Source organism: Sorex fumeus, unplaced genomic scaffold, assembly GCF_029834395.1.
Source record: "Sorex fumeus unplaced genomic scaffold, SorFum_2.1 ptg000094l, whole genome shotgun sequence".
NCBI lineage: Eukaryota > Metazoa > Chordata > Mammalia > Eulipotyphla > Soricidae > Sorex > Sorex fumeus.
The window spans coordinates 786,743-804,028 of NW_026606151.1; the positions used below are offsets into that span (position 1 = coordinate 786,743).

The 17,286-nt window shown below is 60.2% G+C and overlaps 1 protein-coding gene across 3 annotated transcripts in view; it reads left to right on the forward strand.

The window, feature by feature from the left end:
* ITPR3 (inositol 1,4,5-trisphosphate receptor type 3) overlaps window positions 1–17,286 on the forward strand; it is a 278,545-nt gene that overhangs the window by 23,757 nt on the left and 237,502 nt on the right. For all 3 annotated transcript variants that reach the window (XM_056132262.1, XM_056132261.1, XM_056132260.1), the window contains exons 3-23: window positions 1,116–1,237; window positions 2,370–2,456; window positions 2,566–2,724; window positions 2,811–2,909; window positions 3,085–3,168; window positions 5,293–5,439; window positions 5,595–5,690; window positions 6,171–6,221; window positions 6,333–6,475; window positions 7,685–7,784; window positions 7,921–8,081; window positions 8,551–8,692; window positions 11,687–11,848; window positions 12,408–12,580; window positions 13,248–13,367; window positions 13,670–13,852; window positions 14,673–14,924; window positions 15,011–15,155; window positions 15,628–15,769; window positions 16,073–16,272; window positions 17,086–17,215. In XM_056132262.1, coding sequence (XP_055988237.1) covers window positions 1,139–1,237; window positions 2,370–2,456; window positions 2,566–2,724; window positions 2,811–2,909; window positions 3,085–3,168; window positions 5,293–5,439; window positions 5,595–5,690; window positions 6,171–6,221; window positions 6,333–6,475; window positions 7,685–7,784; window positions 7,921–8,081; window positions 8,551–8,692; window positions 11,687–11,848; window positions 12,408–12,580; window positions 13,248–13,367; window positions 13,670–13,852; window positions 14,673–14,924; window positions 15,011–15,155; window positions 15,628–15,769; window positions 16,073–16,272; window positions 17,086–17,215 — 2,875 coding nt within the window. In that variant the 5' untranslated portion in view covers window positions 1,116–1,138. The remainder of the gene's footprint in view (window positions 1–1,115; window positions 1,238–2,369; window positions 2,457–2,565; window positions 2,725–2,810; window positions 2,910–3,084; window positions 3,169–5,292; window positions 5,440–5,594; window positions 5,691–6,170; window positions 6,222–6,332; window positions 6,476–7,684; window positions 7,785–7,920; window positions 8,082–8,550; window positions 8,693–11,686; window positions 11,849–12,407; window positions 12,581–13,247; window positions 13,368–13,669; window positions 13,853–14,672; window positions 14,925–15,010; window positions 15,156–15,627; window positions 15,770–16,072; window positions 16,273–17,085; window positions 17,216–17,286) is intronic.

A 17,286-nucleotide genomic window follows, 5' to 3' on the forward strand; every position in this document is an offset into this window, starting at 1 on the left:
AGGTACTTCAGGAACACACAAGACGTGTCCATGTACACTGAAATGTGTGTTGGCCAGAGCCCATGTGCAGCGGCAACCATACATCACGTGGCCCCTATCCCTAGCCAGTGTGGGGAGTGTGTGGACACCAGCTAACAAGCCCATAGTGTCGGTGGGCACAGCGCTGCCTGTGTGTGGTCTCCACGTGGGCTGCACACGAGACTTTGTGTGCTACCAGCTGTGACTCCCACACATGACACAGGCGCCTTGGACCGCATTCTCACCACGTCTGCCCATTCGAGGCAGACTCCGGTGGGCAACATGTGCCCTGAGCAGTGCCCGGGGCGAGCGAAGGCAGTCTAACCAAGTCACAGGATTGTTGTTTTGTTCTTGCTGTTGTGTGCTGGGCTGTCGTGTGCGGGGGGCTCTGGTGGTGCCCAGGGTGGCGCTTGGTGATGGGCAGTGCTGGCAGTGGAGCTCACAGTCTTCGGTGTGCCAGGCAAGCACCCTCAGCCTCACACTCCTGGGCGCCGCAGAGGCAGGCGGAGTCCAGGCCCCGTAGCTGTGGCGTTTCCTGAGACCCTGAACCCTGTGCCAACAAGCCCAGTCTGAGCGACACACAGCACAGCTTCCGCAGTTTCCCGCGAGGTGCATTTCTGGAATATTCAGTTTGCCCAAACCGTGCAAAACTCGCGGTGTTTCTGCCTGTCGTCTCTGTGGGGCAGACACTCAGGGGCCTCGTCCTGCCCACTGGGTCCTGGGACAGTCCAACTCGTGCCCTCATTGCCAGACGCCCCCTGATGTGACCCCACTCCGCACTCGTGCTGGGAGCCAAGGGACTCCTTCAAGGCAGTGGGACTGACATGATGGGCTGAGGGTGCTCTAGGCCAGCCTGGAGGTGCAGGAGGACTTTCTGGGGGAGGTGACACCCTGCTGGCTTCTCCTGCTTATGTCCTGTTTAAAGAATTGCATTAGGAATGTGGGGCGTGGGTGAGACTGTCCACGGGAGAGCGGGCTTCTCGGGGGCCAGCCCAGAGGACACATCCCAGGTGTGCTGATGCAGGCGAAACTCCAGGGTGGAGAGCGAGCCCCAGCTTGCCTCTGGGCTGAGCAGGACCTGCCCTGTGCACCCCCAGACTGCCTCTTCAAGGTGTGTCCCATGAACCGCTACTCGGCCCAGAAGCAGTACTGGAGGGCCAAGCAGAGCAAGCAGGACAAGGAGAAGATCGCGGACGTGGTGCTGCTGCAGAAGCTGCAGGTGAGGGGAGGCGGGTGTGTGTGCCGGTGTGTGTGTGTGTGTGTGCGTGCGCGCGTGTGTGTGTGTGCTGATGTGTGTAGGCGTGTGTGTGCACGTGTGTGTGTGCAGGTATGTGTGCCAGTGTGTGTGCTTTGTGTGTGTGTGGGCGTATGTGAGTGGACGTGTGTGTGTGCGTGCAGGTATGTGTGCCAGTGTGTGTGCTGATGTGTGTGTATGTAGGCATATATGTGTGCACGTGTGTGTGTGCACGTGTGTGTGTGAAGGTGTGCAAGTGTGTGAGGGTTGTCCGTGTGCACGGGGTATGTGTGGGTGAGTGTGTGTGCCTCTGTGTGCATGTGCATGTGTGGCTGAGTGTGTGTGTAGCTGTGTGTGTGTGGGGTGAGTATGCGAGTGGGCATGCGCATGTATGTGAGTGGGTGTGTATGTGGGTGTGTGTGCGTGCAAGTATGTCATACGGGTGTGTGTGCTGGTGTGTGTGTACAGGTGTGTATATGGGCATGTGTGCATGAGTGTGAGCAGGTGTGTGTGTGTGTGTGTAGGAGGAGGGGAGGGGTGCAGGGGGGGTGGTTTGGGAGAGGATGGTCAGTGTGGGGTGCCCCTCCTGTGGGCTGGCAGAGAACTAGACAGGGCACTCAAGTAGCCTGTGGTTGGGTGAGCTCCCACGGCCCCCAGTGGGACCCCAGACAGCTGTGGCACTCACAGGGGCCCCAGGGAGCCTAGTCCTCCTGTGTTCCCATATTGATGGAGTTGGAACCTGTGACCTGAGTGAGGCTGGGCTGTCAGCAGCCTCCTGGGAGTTGGCAGAAGGTCCTGGAGCGTCCCCAAGACACTGCTTCCTTGAACACAGGTTCCAAAGTCAGAAGGGAAAAATAAATCCTCAGCACCTCCCGGCCAGCTGCCTAACTGAAGTGACCAGACAGGCAGTCCCCCACGGCACCCGCGTGTTCCAGAGCCCTGGGGTGCGCTCTCGCCCACTGTGGGGATGACTGGCCATGTGGATGTGTGTACCTAGACCTGGCAGCAGTGCGGCTTCCTGGGGTCCTCAGACAGGGCACAGCCTCAGGCCGGCCCTCAGGGGGGAAGTGGGGGTCTGTGAGGGCTGGGGGGGGCACTCACCCCCGTGTCCCTGCAGCATGCGGCGCAGATGGAGCAGAAGCAGAACGACACGGAGAACAAGAAGGTGCACGGGGACGTGGTGAAGTACGGCAGCGTGATCCAGGTGTGGCCAGCGCGCGGGGTCCGGGGTGGTCCCGAGTGTTCGCTGCTGTGGCCCCCCCACCCCCCATGGCTGACCTCCGGGGGCCCGTTCTCGGCCCATCTGCCCACAGCTCCTGCACATGAAGAGCAACAAGTACCTGACGGTGAACAAGCGTCTGCCGGCGCTGCTGGAGAAGAACGCCATGCGGGTGACGCTGGACGCCACGGGCAACGAGGGCTCCTGGCTCTTCATCCAGCCCTTCTGGAAGCTGCGCAGTAACGGGGACAATGTGCGCGGGGGGGCCTGGGGCCGCGGGCTTCGGCAGGGGCACAGCAGGCCCGGCCCTGCCCCCATCACCTCTGCCTGTCCCTGCAGGTGGTGGTCGGTGACAAGGTGATCCTGAATCCCGTCAACGCCGGCCAGCCGCTGCACGCCAGCACCTATGAGCTCAGCGACAACGCCGGCTGCAAGGAGGTGAGTGACACGGCTCCTGGCCACTGCCCCACCTGCCGCTGTTCCTGTCCCCTCCACCACCCTGGGCAGGAGACGCGCCCCTCCACGAACTCTCCGGGGGCTGGTTGGCACCCATCTGGCCTCTCACTGGCCAGCACCAGCCCCAGTAGCGTCGCGTGGCCTCTGCCCCCTGCAGGTCAACTCGGTGAACTGCAGCACCAGCTGGAAAATCAACCTGTTCATGCAGTTCCGGGACCACCTGGAGGAGGTGTTGAAAGGGGTGAGGACTGGAGCCCTCCCCCACCCCATGCCTGCCCTGTTCCTCCTCTTCCTCTGCCTCCCTGGGCCCCGATGACCTGGGCCCTCCAGCCTTACAACCTCCTCCTCTCCGGTGGCTGGTGTCATTTTCTCTCCCGTTAAGGGGTCTTCAGAGAATTGGGGGGCCCCCTTACCCCCTCTCAGCAGTGGGCCTGATCCTTTGAGCGCCCCATGCCTGCCCCATGGATCTGGCTGAACTTCTATCCTTTGCTCTGGAAGTAAGGCTGCTGTGGGCAGGGAGGGGTCGGCTGAGATTTGGGGTGAGTGGATATTGCAGATGGGGTGCTCGAGAGACAAGGAGCCCTGGAAACGAGGTTGGGGAGGGGGCGGTCTCAGAGGCTCTTTGAGTGGGCTGCAGGGGACCTGGTGGCAGGTGGGCAGCGGGTCTGGGGCTCCCCAGTGAAGTGGGGCTGCGGTGGTAGGACAGTGGCCAGCTCCTGGTCTTCCTGCCCCCATCTGTCCCTGCCAGCTGCTCGGTGACACATTCCTGCCACTGCAGGCTGCTTCAGCCACCCACCCTCCCCCTCTGCCCGCCTCCCAGGCACCCCGTGTTTCCTGTGCCCCCACACTCAACAGAGGCTTCTCCCCGCCCTCAGCCTGCCCGGGGCAGCAGCCAGGCCGCCCTCCCCCCCCCCCCCCCACCCCCCCACCCCCACCTCCCAGAAACCTCAAGTGACACGTTCCAGCCCCAGATCTGGAAAGGAAGCAGCAGCGGGGCCCGACCCAGGCGGTGCCTGTCCCGGCCCCCCAGGAGACGTGCGGAAGCCCCCGCCCCTGGCTTTGTCCCCACCCCACTCTGCCACTGCATGTTGCCATTGTCACTCCGTGTTGTTGTTTCCTCGCTCCTCCAGCTGTGGGTGGCTCTGCCCAGCCGACCCGGTCTCTGTATTCTCTGATTAATTCGTCAGTTCCATCCTTCCAGAGGCGCAGGGTCCCCTGACCCCGTCACTCATGCGTCTCAGCTGTGTTGGCTCGGGAGACTGAGTGTCACCGCGGAGGCTGGCGGGAGGCCGTGGGTGGACAGCTGAACCTGCAGGTGGCACACAGGCCCATCCCATTCGCCTCATGCTCTGGTGGCCCTTTGCAGCTTCTTTCCCGCCTCGAGTCTCTTCCCTGGAAAGTGGGGCGGTGTTGCATGTGCCCGCGGGGTTTGTGCCTGCCTTTGGGGAGAGAGCTGTCTGGAAAGTGCCCCATAGAGGCGCGCGGGGAACGTGCGGTTCCTTCAGGATTCAGACGACCGTGATCACAGCCGCCCCATTGCACAGCAGAGAACAGTGAGGCCCAGAGATGTGCAGGGACAGCTTTGCAGGCACGCAGCTGTGCAGAGCAGAGACTGTGTGGTCTCTGAGTCCGAGCAGCAGAGAGGAGCGGGGGAGAGTGCAGGATTTGCATGGAGGAGGCCTGCTTGGTGCCCCTTGCTGGGTATGATGCCCAAACCAGCAGAACGTGGAGGCTGACTGCGGTCCCCACACTGCCACTGCAGGAGCCAAGTAAAGGCGCAAAGCACTCCTCTTCACGTGAGGGGGGGAGGCCCTCCTGCCTGTGGAGAGAGGGTAACCTGAGGTGGTCTTTAGACATTGGGGTGGGAGGGGCTGAAGCGATAGGGCGTTTTCCTTGCACGTGGCCGACCTGGGTTCGGTCCCCAGCGTCCCATATGGTCCCTTGAGTACCTCCAGGAGTAATTCCTGAGTGTAGAACCAGGAGTAATTCCTGTGCATCACTGTGTGTGACCCAAAAAGAAAAAAAAAAAAAGAAGGCAATGCTAGACAATTTGTTTTGGGGCTGGAGCGACAGCACAGTGGGTAGGGCATTTGCCTTGCATGCGCTAACCCTGGTTCAATTCCCAGCATCCCATTTGGTCCCCCGAGCAAAACCAGGAATAATTCCTGAGTGCAAAGCCAGGAGTAACTCCTGTGCATTACCGGGTGTGACCCAAAAAGAAAAAAAAAAAGACTCGGGGTGGGGTTGAGCTCTGCTGGGGTCTGGGCTGATGCAGGGCTGCTTCCCAGTTGCCTCCTGCCCGCCTTGCCCTCGGAGACTGCAAGGGGCTGTGTCCTGGGTTTGTCTGAGTGTCCCCTCCCTGCAGGGGGACGTGGTGCGGCTGTTCCACGCGGAGCAGGAGAAGTTCTTGACCTGTGACGAGTACAAGGGCCGGCTGCAGGTCTTCCTGCGCACCACCCTGCGGCAGTCGGCCACCTCGGCCACCAGCTCCAACGCCCTCTGGGAAGTGGAGGTAAGAGCCTGCCCAGCCCATGCTGTCCTGGGAGCCCCTCCAAGGTCAGGGGCCAGGAAGTGGCCAGACTCCTCCCCCCCCATCCAACTTCCCTGCCCCCACCTTCCCCCCGGCTGGTCCCCTGCCCCAGCCTTCACCTCTGTACCCCCAACCAGGTGGTCCACCATGACCCCTGCCGGGGAGGAGCTGGCCACTGGAATGGCCTGTACCGCTTCAAGCACCTGGCCACGGGCAACTACCTCGCTGCCGAGGTGAGTGGGGAGGTGGGGTCTCCTGGGGGCCCAGACGGTGCCTCCCCAGGTGCCTGGGTGGAGGTGGGGGTGTCCGCATGTGCACAGGGTCTTGTGTGCGCTGGTCCCTGCTTGCTGGCCTATATTGGACACGTGTGCACCAAGGCTGCGAATGCCCCTGGGCTGCAAATCAGACCCGGCACCTTAGCCGCAAGCTGAGCTCAGAGCTGTTGGAATGCTCGCGTTGCATGCTCGGCCTCTGTGTGTGTGGGGGGGGGCTTGTCCGGGGGGCATGAGTGGGATCGTGGAAGGCAGAGCCTGAGGCTCTCTTGGTGACTCTGTGGAGGTGTGGGACTTGGGGAGGGGGGCTGGCAGCCCCCTGGGACGTGTGGGGCTGCGCCTCTTTGAGCCAGGGCCCTGTGTGGACCTTGTGTGAGGTGGGCATCATGGGGGTCTTGCCTGGGGTCCATCTGCTCTCCCCATCTTGTGTCTCTGTTGCAGGAGAACCCCAGCTACAAGGGGGAGGCCTCCGAGCCCAAGGCGGCAGGAGCGGTGAGACTGGGAGCCGGGCAGGGGGAGTCAGGGTCTGGAGGGCAAATACGGGGGGTTTCTGGGTCCTGGAAGGCAGAGGGGCTCCCGCCTGAGTGGGGGTCCTTTCCCTAGGGTGCGCAGGGCCGCACGGGGCGCCGGAACGCGGGGGAGAAGATCAAGTACCGCCTGATAGCCGTGCCCCACGGCAACGACATTGCCTCGCTCTTCGAGCTGGACCCCACCACGCTGCAGAAGACCGACTCCTTCGTGCCCCGGTGCGTGTGCGCTGCAGATGGGCCCCCGTGTGTCCCCATGTTCCGTTCCCTGCCCTCCAGGGCTCTCTGGTCTCAGGACCTGCAGAGCCACCCCTCAGGTGTTGGAGCTCTGAGGCCTGCGGGCAGCTGGTTGCGCGGGGCCCCTGCTGTGTGCTGGCCTGGGTGCTGCATGCTGGGTGCTGCATCCGGAGTCCTGAATCCTGGGCACTTCCTGCTGGGTGCTGGAGGCTTCGTGCTGGGCACTTCCTGCTGGCCACTGCATGCAGGACATTCATGCAGGGTTCTTCTTGCCGGGCACTGCATGCAGGACACTTAAGCAGGGTTCTTCTTGCCGGGCACTGCATGCAGGACACTTAAGCAGGGTTCTTCCTGCTGGGTGCTATGTCCTGGGCACTGTATACTGGACTCTTCCTGCTGTATCCTGGATGCTGCATCTAGGACCCTGTATATAGTGGGCATTTCCTGCTGTGTCCTGGACACTATTTACTGGGCACTTCTGTATATTGGATGCTGCATGCCGGGTGCTTCCTATAGGGCACTGCCTACTGGGCACTACATGCCGGGCACTTCCTCCTGGGCAGTCTGCTTTGCGCTTGTGCTCTCTGCCCGCTGCCTGGCCCAGCCTCTCTGGGAGCTCAGGTACAGGGCAGTTTGTTCAGGTTTGGCAACTGAGTACCACTGGGACCGACCCCCAAGCACAGAGCCAGAAGTAGCCCCCAATCACCGCTTTTTTGTGGCCCCGAACACCCCCCCCTGAAAAAAAGAAGGTGTCTGTTCGGTTCAGAAACTTCCTCAGTCATGGGCCCCTTTTCCTCTCCTGTGAAGTCTCATCTGCCCATCAGCAGGGTCCTGGGAGGTTGAACACAGGCCCGGGGTCTGCACCTGAAGCCCTGGGGGCTCACACGTTTTAGATGCAGAGTTGGTTTTCATTTCAGAAGCGTAATTATATTTCATAATCAAAGCCATGAGTATTTCTGCTGCGAATTGCATGCAGCTCGACGCTAAATGGGATAAGTAGTCTAAATAGCCTCATTTGTCCAAATGAATTGGGTCCCAAGTTTACCAACAAGCTTGGCATTTGGAATGCTCTGGGTTGGGGAGAGTGGAGTGGGCTGGGCTCCCGGACTCCCGCCCGCGGCAGGTGGGGGTGTGGAGGGCCACAGCTGGGTGGACCCATCTGACCCCGAGCGCCCCCTCCACCCCGCACAGGAACTCCTACGTGCGGCTGCGCCACCTCTGCACCAACACCTGGATCCAGAGCACCAACGTGCCCATCGACGTGGACGAGGAGCGGCCCATCCGGCTCATGGTGCGACTGGGGCTGGGTCGGGTGGGAGGGGCGGGGCGGGGGCAGGGCCCCACCTGGGGGCGGGGCGTGGGGCGGGACCAGGAAGGGGCTGACCCTGCCCTTCCCCGGACCACCTGCTGACCTCTGCCCCCTGCAGCTGGGCACCTGTCCCACCAAGGAGGACAAAGAGGCCTTTGCCATCGTCTCGGTGCCCGTTTCGGAGATCCGAGACCTGGACTTTGCCAACGATGCCAGCTCCATGCTGGCCAGCGCCGTGGAGAAGCTCAACGAGGGCTTCATCAGCCAGAATGACCGCAGGTGGGCCCGCGGCTGGGTGCCCGCAAAGGTCCCCCCAGGCAGGAGTCCCAGAACCGTGGGTGGTGGCCAGGCCAGGCACACATGCTGGGACTGTCCTTGTGGGGCTCATCCTGGCTTCCTGGCTCGCTGCTCTCAGTCTCGGGACTAAGCCTAGGGACTGAGATCCTTTCTTTACTGACGATGGGACTGAGGCTCAGAGAGGTTAGGAGACCTACCGGAGGTCACACAGCCCAATGTCAGTGCAGATGCTTTCAAGACAAACCCATGCTCCCTTTCTAGCGGGGGTGTCCTGAGATTCTTTGAAGGGGACCGAGTGTGGGTGGGCAGGGGTGCGTTTGGAGAGCAGTCCAGGGTGCAGCTGGAGATGGCTGGAGGCCGCCCTGGAGTCCCCAGAGCAGGCTGGGGGGGCTGGGCGTCTGCTCAGGCGGGGGGCACTCATGCCCAACGTCCCGCGTACCGGCTCTCCAAGGTTTGTCATCCAGCTGCTGGAGGACCTGGTGTTCTTCGTCAGCGACGTCCCCAACAACGGGCAGAATGTGCTGGACATCATGGTCACCAAGCCCAACCGGGAGCGGCAGAAGCTGATGAGGGAACAGAACATTCTCAAGCAGGTGCCGGGGCAATAGGGAGGACACACCCCTGGACGTCAGCTGGGCAGGGCCAGGCTAGGTCTGCTGTTTCCACGTCTACTTCCTCTAGCTCCCCCTGCCGCTTCTCGTCACCTCTTTTTGTTGGGGCCACACCTGTCAGTGCTCAGGGCTTCCTCCTGTATCTGTTCAGGGATCACTCCTGGCAGGGCTCAGCGGACCATATGGAGTGCCGGGAAGCGAACCCCAGTTGGCTGCATGCAAGGCTCTACCTGCTGTACTGTCACTCCTACCCCCCATCACCTCTTTTTAAGTAGTTCATCCAGCGCCATCTGAAGTGCTCTGATTTTGACCTTTGATTTGATGGGCTGTTATATCCCCATTTCACTCGAGGAAAATGAGGCACAGAGGTTGTCGTATGGGACCCAGTGGGCTAGGAAACAGCAGCCTGTGGATCTGGGCTCAGGACATCAGGTCCAGAACTTGGGCTTTAAAAGATTGTTGCAGGGCCAGAGTGATAGCACAGCAGATAGGCTTGCCTTGCATGTGGCCGACCTGGGTTCGATCCCAGCATCCCATATTGTCCCCCGAGCACTGCTAGGGGTGATTTCCTGAGAGCAGAGCCAGGAGTAAGCCCTCAGCATCGCCAAGTGTGGCTCCAAATCTGCCCCCACCAAAAGTCCCCCCACCTTGCTGGGTATTATGCCCTGTTGTGGTAAGGATCCAAGCCAGAGCCTCACACCAACAAGGCTGTGCCCTATTACTAGGATAAATTCCCCTGGCCTAAAAATAATTGTGTTTTTTTAAATAAATTTTTATTCTGAAAAAATTTCAAATGTTATGAAAGAATATTTACGTGTACCATGGACTGGAGCAATAACACAGTGGGTATGGCATTTGCCTTGCACGCGGCCAACCCGGGTTCAATTCCTCAGTCCCTCTTGGAGAGACTGGCACGCTACTGAGAGTATCCTGCCCGCACAGCAGAGCCTGGCAAGCTCCTCGTGGCGTATTCAATATGCCAAAAACAGTAACAAGTCTCACAATGGAGACGTTACTGGTGCCCGCTCGAGCAAATCGATGAACAACTGGAGGACAGTGCTACCATGTTGCCATCTAGGCTCTTCCTAGTAGCCTCACTGCCCTGTCTTCCCACTCCCACATTTGACCTGAAGGTGTATGTCACCCTAAAGCGGTACAGCGTGCATCTTGTAAGAACAAGGACATTATCACCCCTTAGGAAGTCAGTAATAAGAGCCTAACCACCTCAGATCCCTTTCTCATATTAGTTGCCCTTTTGTAAAAAATTTGGCACTCACACCTGGCAGTGGTCAGAGGACCATATGCAGTGCCGGGAATTGAACCCACGTTGGCCACGTGCATGGCAAGTGCCTTAGCCCCAGCACTGTTTCTAACCTTTCAAACGTTCTTTTTTGGGGGGGTTGTTTTTAGTTTGGGGTTATATCCAGTGATGCCGAGGGATTACTCCTGTCTCTGCACTCAGGAATTACTCCTGACAATTGTTCAGGGACCATGTAGGGTGCCGGAACTCGAGTCGGCCACACGCAAGGCAAACACCCTCCCTGCTGTTCTATCACTCCAGCCCTTCAAACATGCTTTTTAAGCTGATTTTTTTCTTGCTTTTTGGGTTACACCTGGCGATGCACAGGAGTTACTCCTGGCTCTGCACTCAGGAACTACTTCTGGCGATGCTCAGGGAACGATATGGGATGCTGGGAATCGAACCCGGGTCGGTCACATGCAAGGCAAACTCTCTACCCGCTGTGCTATCGCTCCAGCCCCTAAGCTGATTTTTGTTGAGGCTGGGAGGAGGCAGGTCATGTGGTGGAGCAGATGCTTCGCATGTGTAAGGTTCTGGCTTTGCTGCCAACACTCCTTGTCCCTGGGTGGCCCCTGGTGCAGGGAGTGACTCCTTAAAAAACAAATCCCACTTGTTTTTATTTATTGTTTTGAATCGGGATGCAGCTAAGGTTTTCTCACTTCTTTTGGGGGGGGGGGGCTTTTGGGATCACACCCAGTGATGGTGATGCACAGGGGTTCCTCCTGGCTCTGCACTCAGGAATTACTCCTGGCGGTGGTCAAGGGCCCATATGGGATGCTGGGAATTGAACCCGGGTCCACAGCATGCAAGGCAAATGCCCTCCCCACTGTACTATTGATCCAGCCCCATCATGTATATCCCTTTACCTCCTTTCAGTACTCAGTTCTTGTCCAGAGTGATCATTTCCAATTCTCATTGTCATAGTGGTTCCTTAACTTCCCTCTCCACCCCTCTTGTGGCAAGCTTCCAACCATGGACCTTCTGACCCTTGTTTCTACTGTCTTTGTGTATTAGTCTCATACTATGGTTTTTTTTTATATTTCGCAAATGAATGCAATAATTCTATGTTTGTCCCTCCCCCTCTGACTCATTGCACTCAGCATGCTACTCTATGTCCATCCACGTATAAGCAAATTTCATGATTTCATTTTCCCTGGCTTGCCTTATTTCTAGTTTTTTTGGGGGGGGGTCACACCCAGCGATGCACAGGGGTTCCTCCTGGCTCTGCACTCAGGAATTACTCCTGGCAGTGCTCGGGGGGTCATATGGGATTCTGGGAATCGAACCTGGGTCGGCCACGTGAAAGGCAAACGCCCTACCTGCTGTACTATCACTCCAGACCCGACTTGTTTCTTTAATCTGTTCACACCAGTTTGGACCATCTTTTCTCAGAGCCTCAGACCCCTGAGCCATTGCCGCCTGTTGCGCATGCCCCAGGCTGTGGGTCTAGAATTAGAATTCACGTGGGAAAGGCGGGCTGAGGCCAGTTCAGGATTCCCACCGGAAGTGGGAAAGGACAAGGCTGGGACGAACGGGCAGCCCCCGGACAGGCCAGCTTCGTCTTAGTTAGATTGAGGCGGCTCAGAGCCCGCGTTGATTTGGAGTTAGCCTTCTAGAGATGTTAGGGACATGGGCATCCTTTGGGGAGTCCCAGCTCACTCTCCCTGCTCCCCCAGATCTTTGGCATTCTGAAGGCTCCCTTCCGGGACAAGGGGGGTGAAGGCCCCCTGGTGCGTCTGGAGGAGCTGAGTGACCAGAAGAACGCCCCCTACCAGTACATGTTCCGCCTGTGCTACCGTGTGCTGCGCCACTCCCAGGAGGATTACCGCAAGAACCAGGTGCCAACCCACCACCCGCTCCAGCCGCCCACCTGGCCCCTGGCCACAGGCCTGCTGGCCCTCTGTTGCTTCTTCCCTCGCTTTCATTCACTCTGCAAATACTGAGGCAAGTGCCATGTGCCGGAACTGCTTCAGCCCTGATGACACAGTAGGCACCAACCCAGTCCCAGAACCAACCAGAACCAACAGGAGATGGCTTCATTGCCATGCAACCTGGCCCCAGGCTCAGGAGGGCCTGGGGTGGAGTTCACGCTGAGCTGCCCACCGAGTCTTAAGTTCTGAACAAGGGCCCCTTGGTTGCATTTTGCACTGGGCCCCATACATGATTCGCTAGTCCTGCCAGACAGACAAGGCTGGTGCCTCCCAGAAGCATCTCTGGGGCGACAAATTCCTCCCATACCCCCAGCCATGTACCTAATTTATACATCCGCACATGGTCGCTGAGCTGCCTTCTCTTCCCAGATCCCCACCTTTCTAGGGTCAGGGTTCCCTGGGGTGTGTCTGCGGGTGAGTGTCTGGGGTCAGGGCCAGCTCAGCCTTTCCCCGGCCCCTCCTTCAGGAGCACATAGCCAAGCAGTTTGGGATGATGCAGTCCCAGATCGGGTACGACATCTTGGCCGAAGACACCATCACCGCGCTGCTGCACAACAACCGCAAGCTCCTGGAGAAGCACATCACCAAGACGGAGGTGGAGACCTTCGTCAGCCTGGTGCGGAAGAACCGTGAGCCCAGGTGGGCCCCGCTGCCCTGGCTGACGCCCCCACCCCCCCAATGTCCTTCATATAGGCCACGCCCCTCTCGCCAGCCCCGCCCACACGACATGTTCCTCCTATCAGCTACTGCTCTCTCGCTAGCCACGCCTGTGCGCCACGCCCCTTTCCTTGTGGGCACGCCACTCACAAGCCCAGCCTCATTCATCATCATGCTCCTCTCGCAAACCGCGTTTATATTCAACGTTGAACCAGCTGAACTTTTTTTTTTCTTTTTTGGGTCACACCCGGTGATGCGCAGGGCTTACTCCTGGCTCTGCACTCAGGAATCACTCTTGGCTGTGTTCAGGGACTATATGGGATGCTGGGGATCGAACCTGGGTGGGCCGTGTGCAAGGCAAATACCCTCCCTGCTGCACTATTGCTCCAGCTCCCCAGCTGTAAATTCTTACCTGTCCTTGTGCCTCCTTTGTCCTGGCTCCTTGAGCCCCACCTGGATGCCTGCGTGCGCCAGGATGCTGCCCAGCGGATGTCCTTCCCCTGGCAGCTGGGAGCCCCGTCCAGCGTCTGCATGCTTTGGGGAGGGACCAGGAGCGGCAAACTGCCCTGGAGAAGGGTGCTGCCAGCCTGAGAAGGATCCCAGGGACCAGCCTCGAGTCCCAGTCCCATGCTTGCTGTCACTCTCTCAGGTTCCTGGACTACCTCTCAGACCTGTGTGTGTCCAACCACATCGCCATCCCCGTCACCCAGGAGCTCATCTGCAAGTGTGTGCTGGACCCCAAGAACAGCGACATCCTCATCCAGACCGAGTGAGTGAGGCGCTGAGTGGTGTCTGCTGCCTTGGCAACCCGCACCCAGGGCTCTCAGCTGCGGTAGAGCTTGGGCGCACCGGGTTCAGCCTGCCCTGGCCCTGGAGCTCTCTGCAGATCTGTGCAGTGCTCCCTGCGTGCCCAGCCTGTGCGTGGCAGTATTGGGGAGGGTGGGAAGAGGACACAGGAGAGTGAGCAGTGGCCCCCACTTCCAGAGCTCCGGGTCTGTTTGGGGTGCCAGCTCGCGCTGCCTTGCATGTGGTGCAGGGTCCAGGCCTGATCCCTACTCCGGTGGTTTGCAGGCTTCGGCCCCTGAAGGAGATGGCCCAGTCCCACGAGTACCTGAGCATCGAGTACTCGGAAGAGGAGGTGTGGCTCACTTGGACTGACAAGAACAACGAGCACCACGAGAAGAGTGTGCGGCAGCTGGCCCAGGAGGCACGAGCGGGCAATGCCCACGACGAGAATGTGCTCAGCTACTACAGGTGCCCCAGCCCAGCTCCACCCTTCCTGCACAGCTTCCGGCCATCTGGCCTCCCTGGGAGATCTTCAGCTGGTCCCTGCTGAACAATGAGCTCTAAGGGTGGGCTTCGGGTGAGCTCCTGCCTCTATTGCAGGGGAGTGAATATAGCCTGTGTAGCACGGGGTAGCCCAGACGCCAGGCTCAGCACAGCCCAAGTCCTCAGGAGCCCAAGCCTGGCTCCAGAGGAATGTGTTCCAAGAACACCCAGTACCACGCAGCAGGTGCTCGCTCGAACACCAAGCATTGTGAGAGCACGTCGCCCGCTCACTCCTGCCTATCTTGCAGTCGCCCTGTGAAATGGGGACTGTCTCCTAACCATTGGCAGACTGGGAGGTGGGCACAGAGAGGGAAAGCTCTCACTTGAGGATGCAGAGCCCTCTGCGGTGAGGTGCATCACCGCTTCCTTCTCTGGGCAGGAAGTCATGCAAACAGCTTCCCTTGGTCCTCCACCGCGAGCATCTTCCCCCGCTGCTGGCCTTCCTTCCTCTCAGCCTTGCCTCCTTGCCTGACCCTGGCCGCGCACCCTCCCACTCCTCTCCTCTCTCTGTCACCCCCTAACTTTCCAGCCTTCCCTCTTCCCATGATCTGCCCTCGCTGAGCCAGACAGTTTCCTTAGCAAGAAGAGACTTGCCAATCCTCCAGACTCCAGACTGTGTTTCCGAACCCCAAATGTCACTGTCACAGTGGACGGTTGCAGAGCTCGTGGCACTCTTCCAAGTCCTTCCTGAGCTGAGGCTCCAGCACCCGCCTGCCACGTCCTCACCCCACTCCCTGCTCTGCAGGTACCAGCTGAAGCTCTTCGCCCGCATGTGCCTGGACAGGCAGTACCTGGCCATCCACGAGATCTCCCAACAGCTGGGCATCGACCTCATCTTCCTGTGCATGGCTGACGAGATGCTGCCCTTTGACCTGCGTGCCTCCTTCTGCCATCTGATGCTGCACGTGCACGTGGACCGAGACCCCCAGGAGCTGGTCACGCCCGTCAAGTTTGCCCGCCTCTGGACCGAGATTCCCACGGCCATCACCATCAAGGAGTGAGATGGGCAGGTGGGGTGGGCGGGGCCAGGCCAGGGTGGGGGGTATCTTGGGGCCCCTTACATCTCACCACCTGCACCCCCAGCTACGACTCCAACCTCAACGCCTCCCGGGATGATAAGAAGAACAAGTTTGCCAGCACCATGGAGTTCGTGGAGGACTACCTCAACAACGTGGTCAGCGAGGCCGTGCCCTTTGCCAATGAGGAGAAAAACAAGCTCACCTTTGAGGTGGGTGGTCCCGGGGCTCGGGCTGGCCCCGTGGGTGGGCAGCGCGGCTTATAGCACTGTGCAGTGCCCCCGACCAGCACAAGAGATGGTTGGCACCGGCAGCTGCCCATGCCAGAGGCTCATCTTGGTCTGGGTGAAGGCTCTCTTCTGTGCCTCTGCTCACCGCAGGGGCCCCGCCACCCTCCACCCTGTCTTTCTGTGTTTCTGTGGCCTCCTTTGTGGACGTCTCTTCCTTAGACACACCTTCCTCATCTCTTCCGTGGGGGTCAGGCCACCCTTTTTGGGGACCCTTGTTTCCACGAGCACACAGCCCTCCCAGGGGCCCATCTTTCCTCCAGGGCCCACCTCTCCGCCCCGCCCCCGTGCTGGCCCCGCCCCATTCACTCGCCCAAGCCGCGCTGGCCCCGCCCTATTCACTCACCCCGCCCCGCACTGGCCCCGCCCCATTCACTCGCCCCGCCCCGTCCCACAGGTGGTCAGCCTGGCGCACAACCTCATCTACTTCGGCTTCTACAGCTTCAGCGAGCTGCTGCGGCTCACCCGCACCCTGCTGGGCATCATCGACTGCGTGCAGGGTCCCCCGGCCATGCTGCAGGCCTACGAGGACACGGGCGGTGAGGCTCTGTGGGCGCGTCTCTCTCTTCAGCCGACTGGGGGGTGGCAGACGGGGACCCCAGATGCCAAACTGACCAGCACCTCATTTTCAGGGCTCCCCCGTCTCCCCATGCGCTGAGCGTTCTCATGGACCTCCCACATAGTTCACCTTTGCCTGATGTTCCGCCATCCCAGCTCCCCCTACCCCTTTTCCTCAGATCTGACTTAAAGCTCACTTGTTCCAGGAAGCCCTCCAGGATGAGCCTGAGCAGGTGTAGGTGAGGCACGTCTGCCCTGTGTCATTATGGCCCTGCCTTCTGCAGGCAAGAACGTGCGGCGGTCCATTCAGGGCGTGGGCCAGATGATGTCCACCATGGTGCTGAACCGCAAACAGTCTGTCTTCGGCGGTCCCAGCCTGCCTGCTGGCACCGGGGCCACCGAGCCCCTGGACAGAAGCAAGTTTGAGGAGAATGAAGACATTGTAGTCATGGAGACCAAACTGAAGATCCTGGAGATCCTGCAGGTGGCAGCCTGGCCTGGCGGGGAGGTTCTGGGTGGGGGCCGGTTTGACACCCCTCAGGTCACAGCCTGGCTTCCCGGCCATCGGCTCTCTCATCCGGGGCTGGTGGTGTGGAGCAGGGCTTCCGCCTGGCCTGGGCACTTATGACACAGGTCCTGGGCCCAGCACCACCCCCAGGCCAGGCTTGTCGCGGGGTGGGGGGGGTGTGAAGGGGTGGGGGGGTTGTGTGCTGTGACCAGCCATCCCTGGAGGGCACAAGACACAAGAGTCTAGCTGTGTCCCTGTGCTGAGGTGAAGGCAGGACAGGGCAGGGGCATAGGGACGCAGGTGCTGGGTCTCTGGGACACCCATTCCCCTGGGGCAGACCTGGCAGAAGCTCCCAGCAGCACCCTGGGCAGGGCTGGCCGGGTCCTGGGCGGGGAAGGACCCTTCCTGCTCTGCTGCCTGCAGAACCCGGACTGGGCCTGCCATACCACAGAGCGAGGAGCTGCTGAGCCCAGGGATCTCAGCTTCAGTGGGCCTGGTGGCGTCCAACTTGTTTTGGGGGTAGGGGGTTTGCGATCTAAGTCCTGTGCCCCCTCCCTGAGTAGGGGTCTGTTGAGGGGACTGGGTCCCTTCTGCCTCCCTGCACCCCTCTGCCCTCTCTGGCCCCTTTCAGGCCTCAGTGCCCCCTCACGGCCCCCTCCTGGTCTGTCTGGAACAAGGACAAGTCCACCTGGAGACCCGGGGGCTCCCTTCCCACTCTGGAGAGGGGCTCTGGAGCCCCCTGGGGTGCTCCTGCCCTGCTGGCCCTCACCCCCTGCCCACCCCCCACAGTTCATCCTCAATGTGCGACTGGATTACCGCATCTCCTACCTGCTGTCCGTCTTCAAGAAGGAGTTTGTGGAGGTGTTTCCAATGCAGGACAGTGGGGCCGATGGCACCGCCCCCGCCTTCGACTCCACCAGTGAGTCCCCCCAGGCCGAGGCCGTGTGCTCAGGGACCTGCATCTCACCCCCCCACCCCCCATTCTCACAC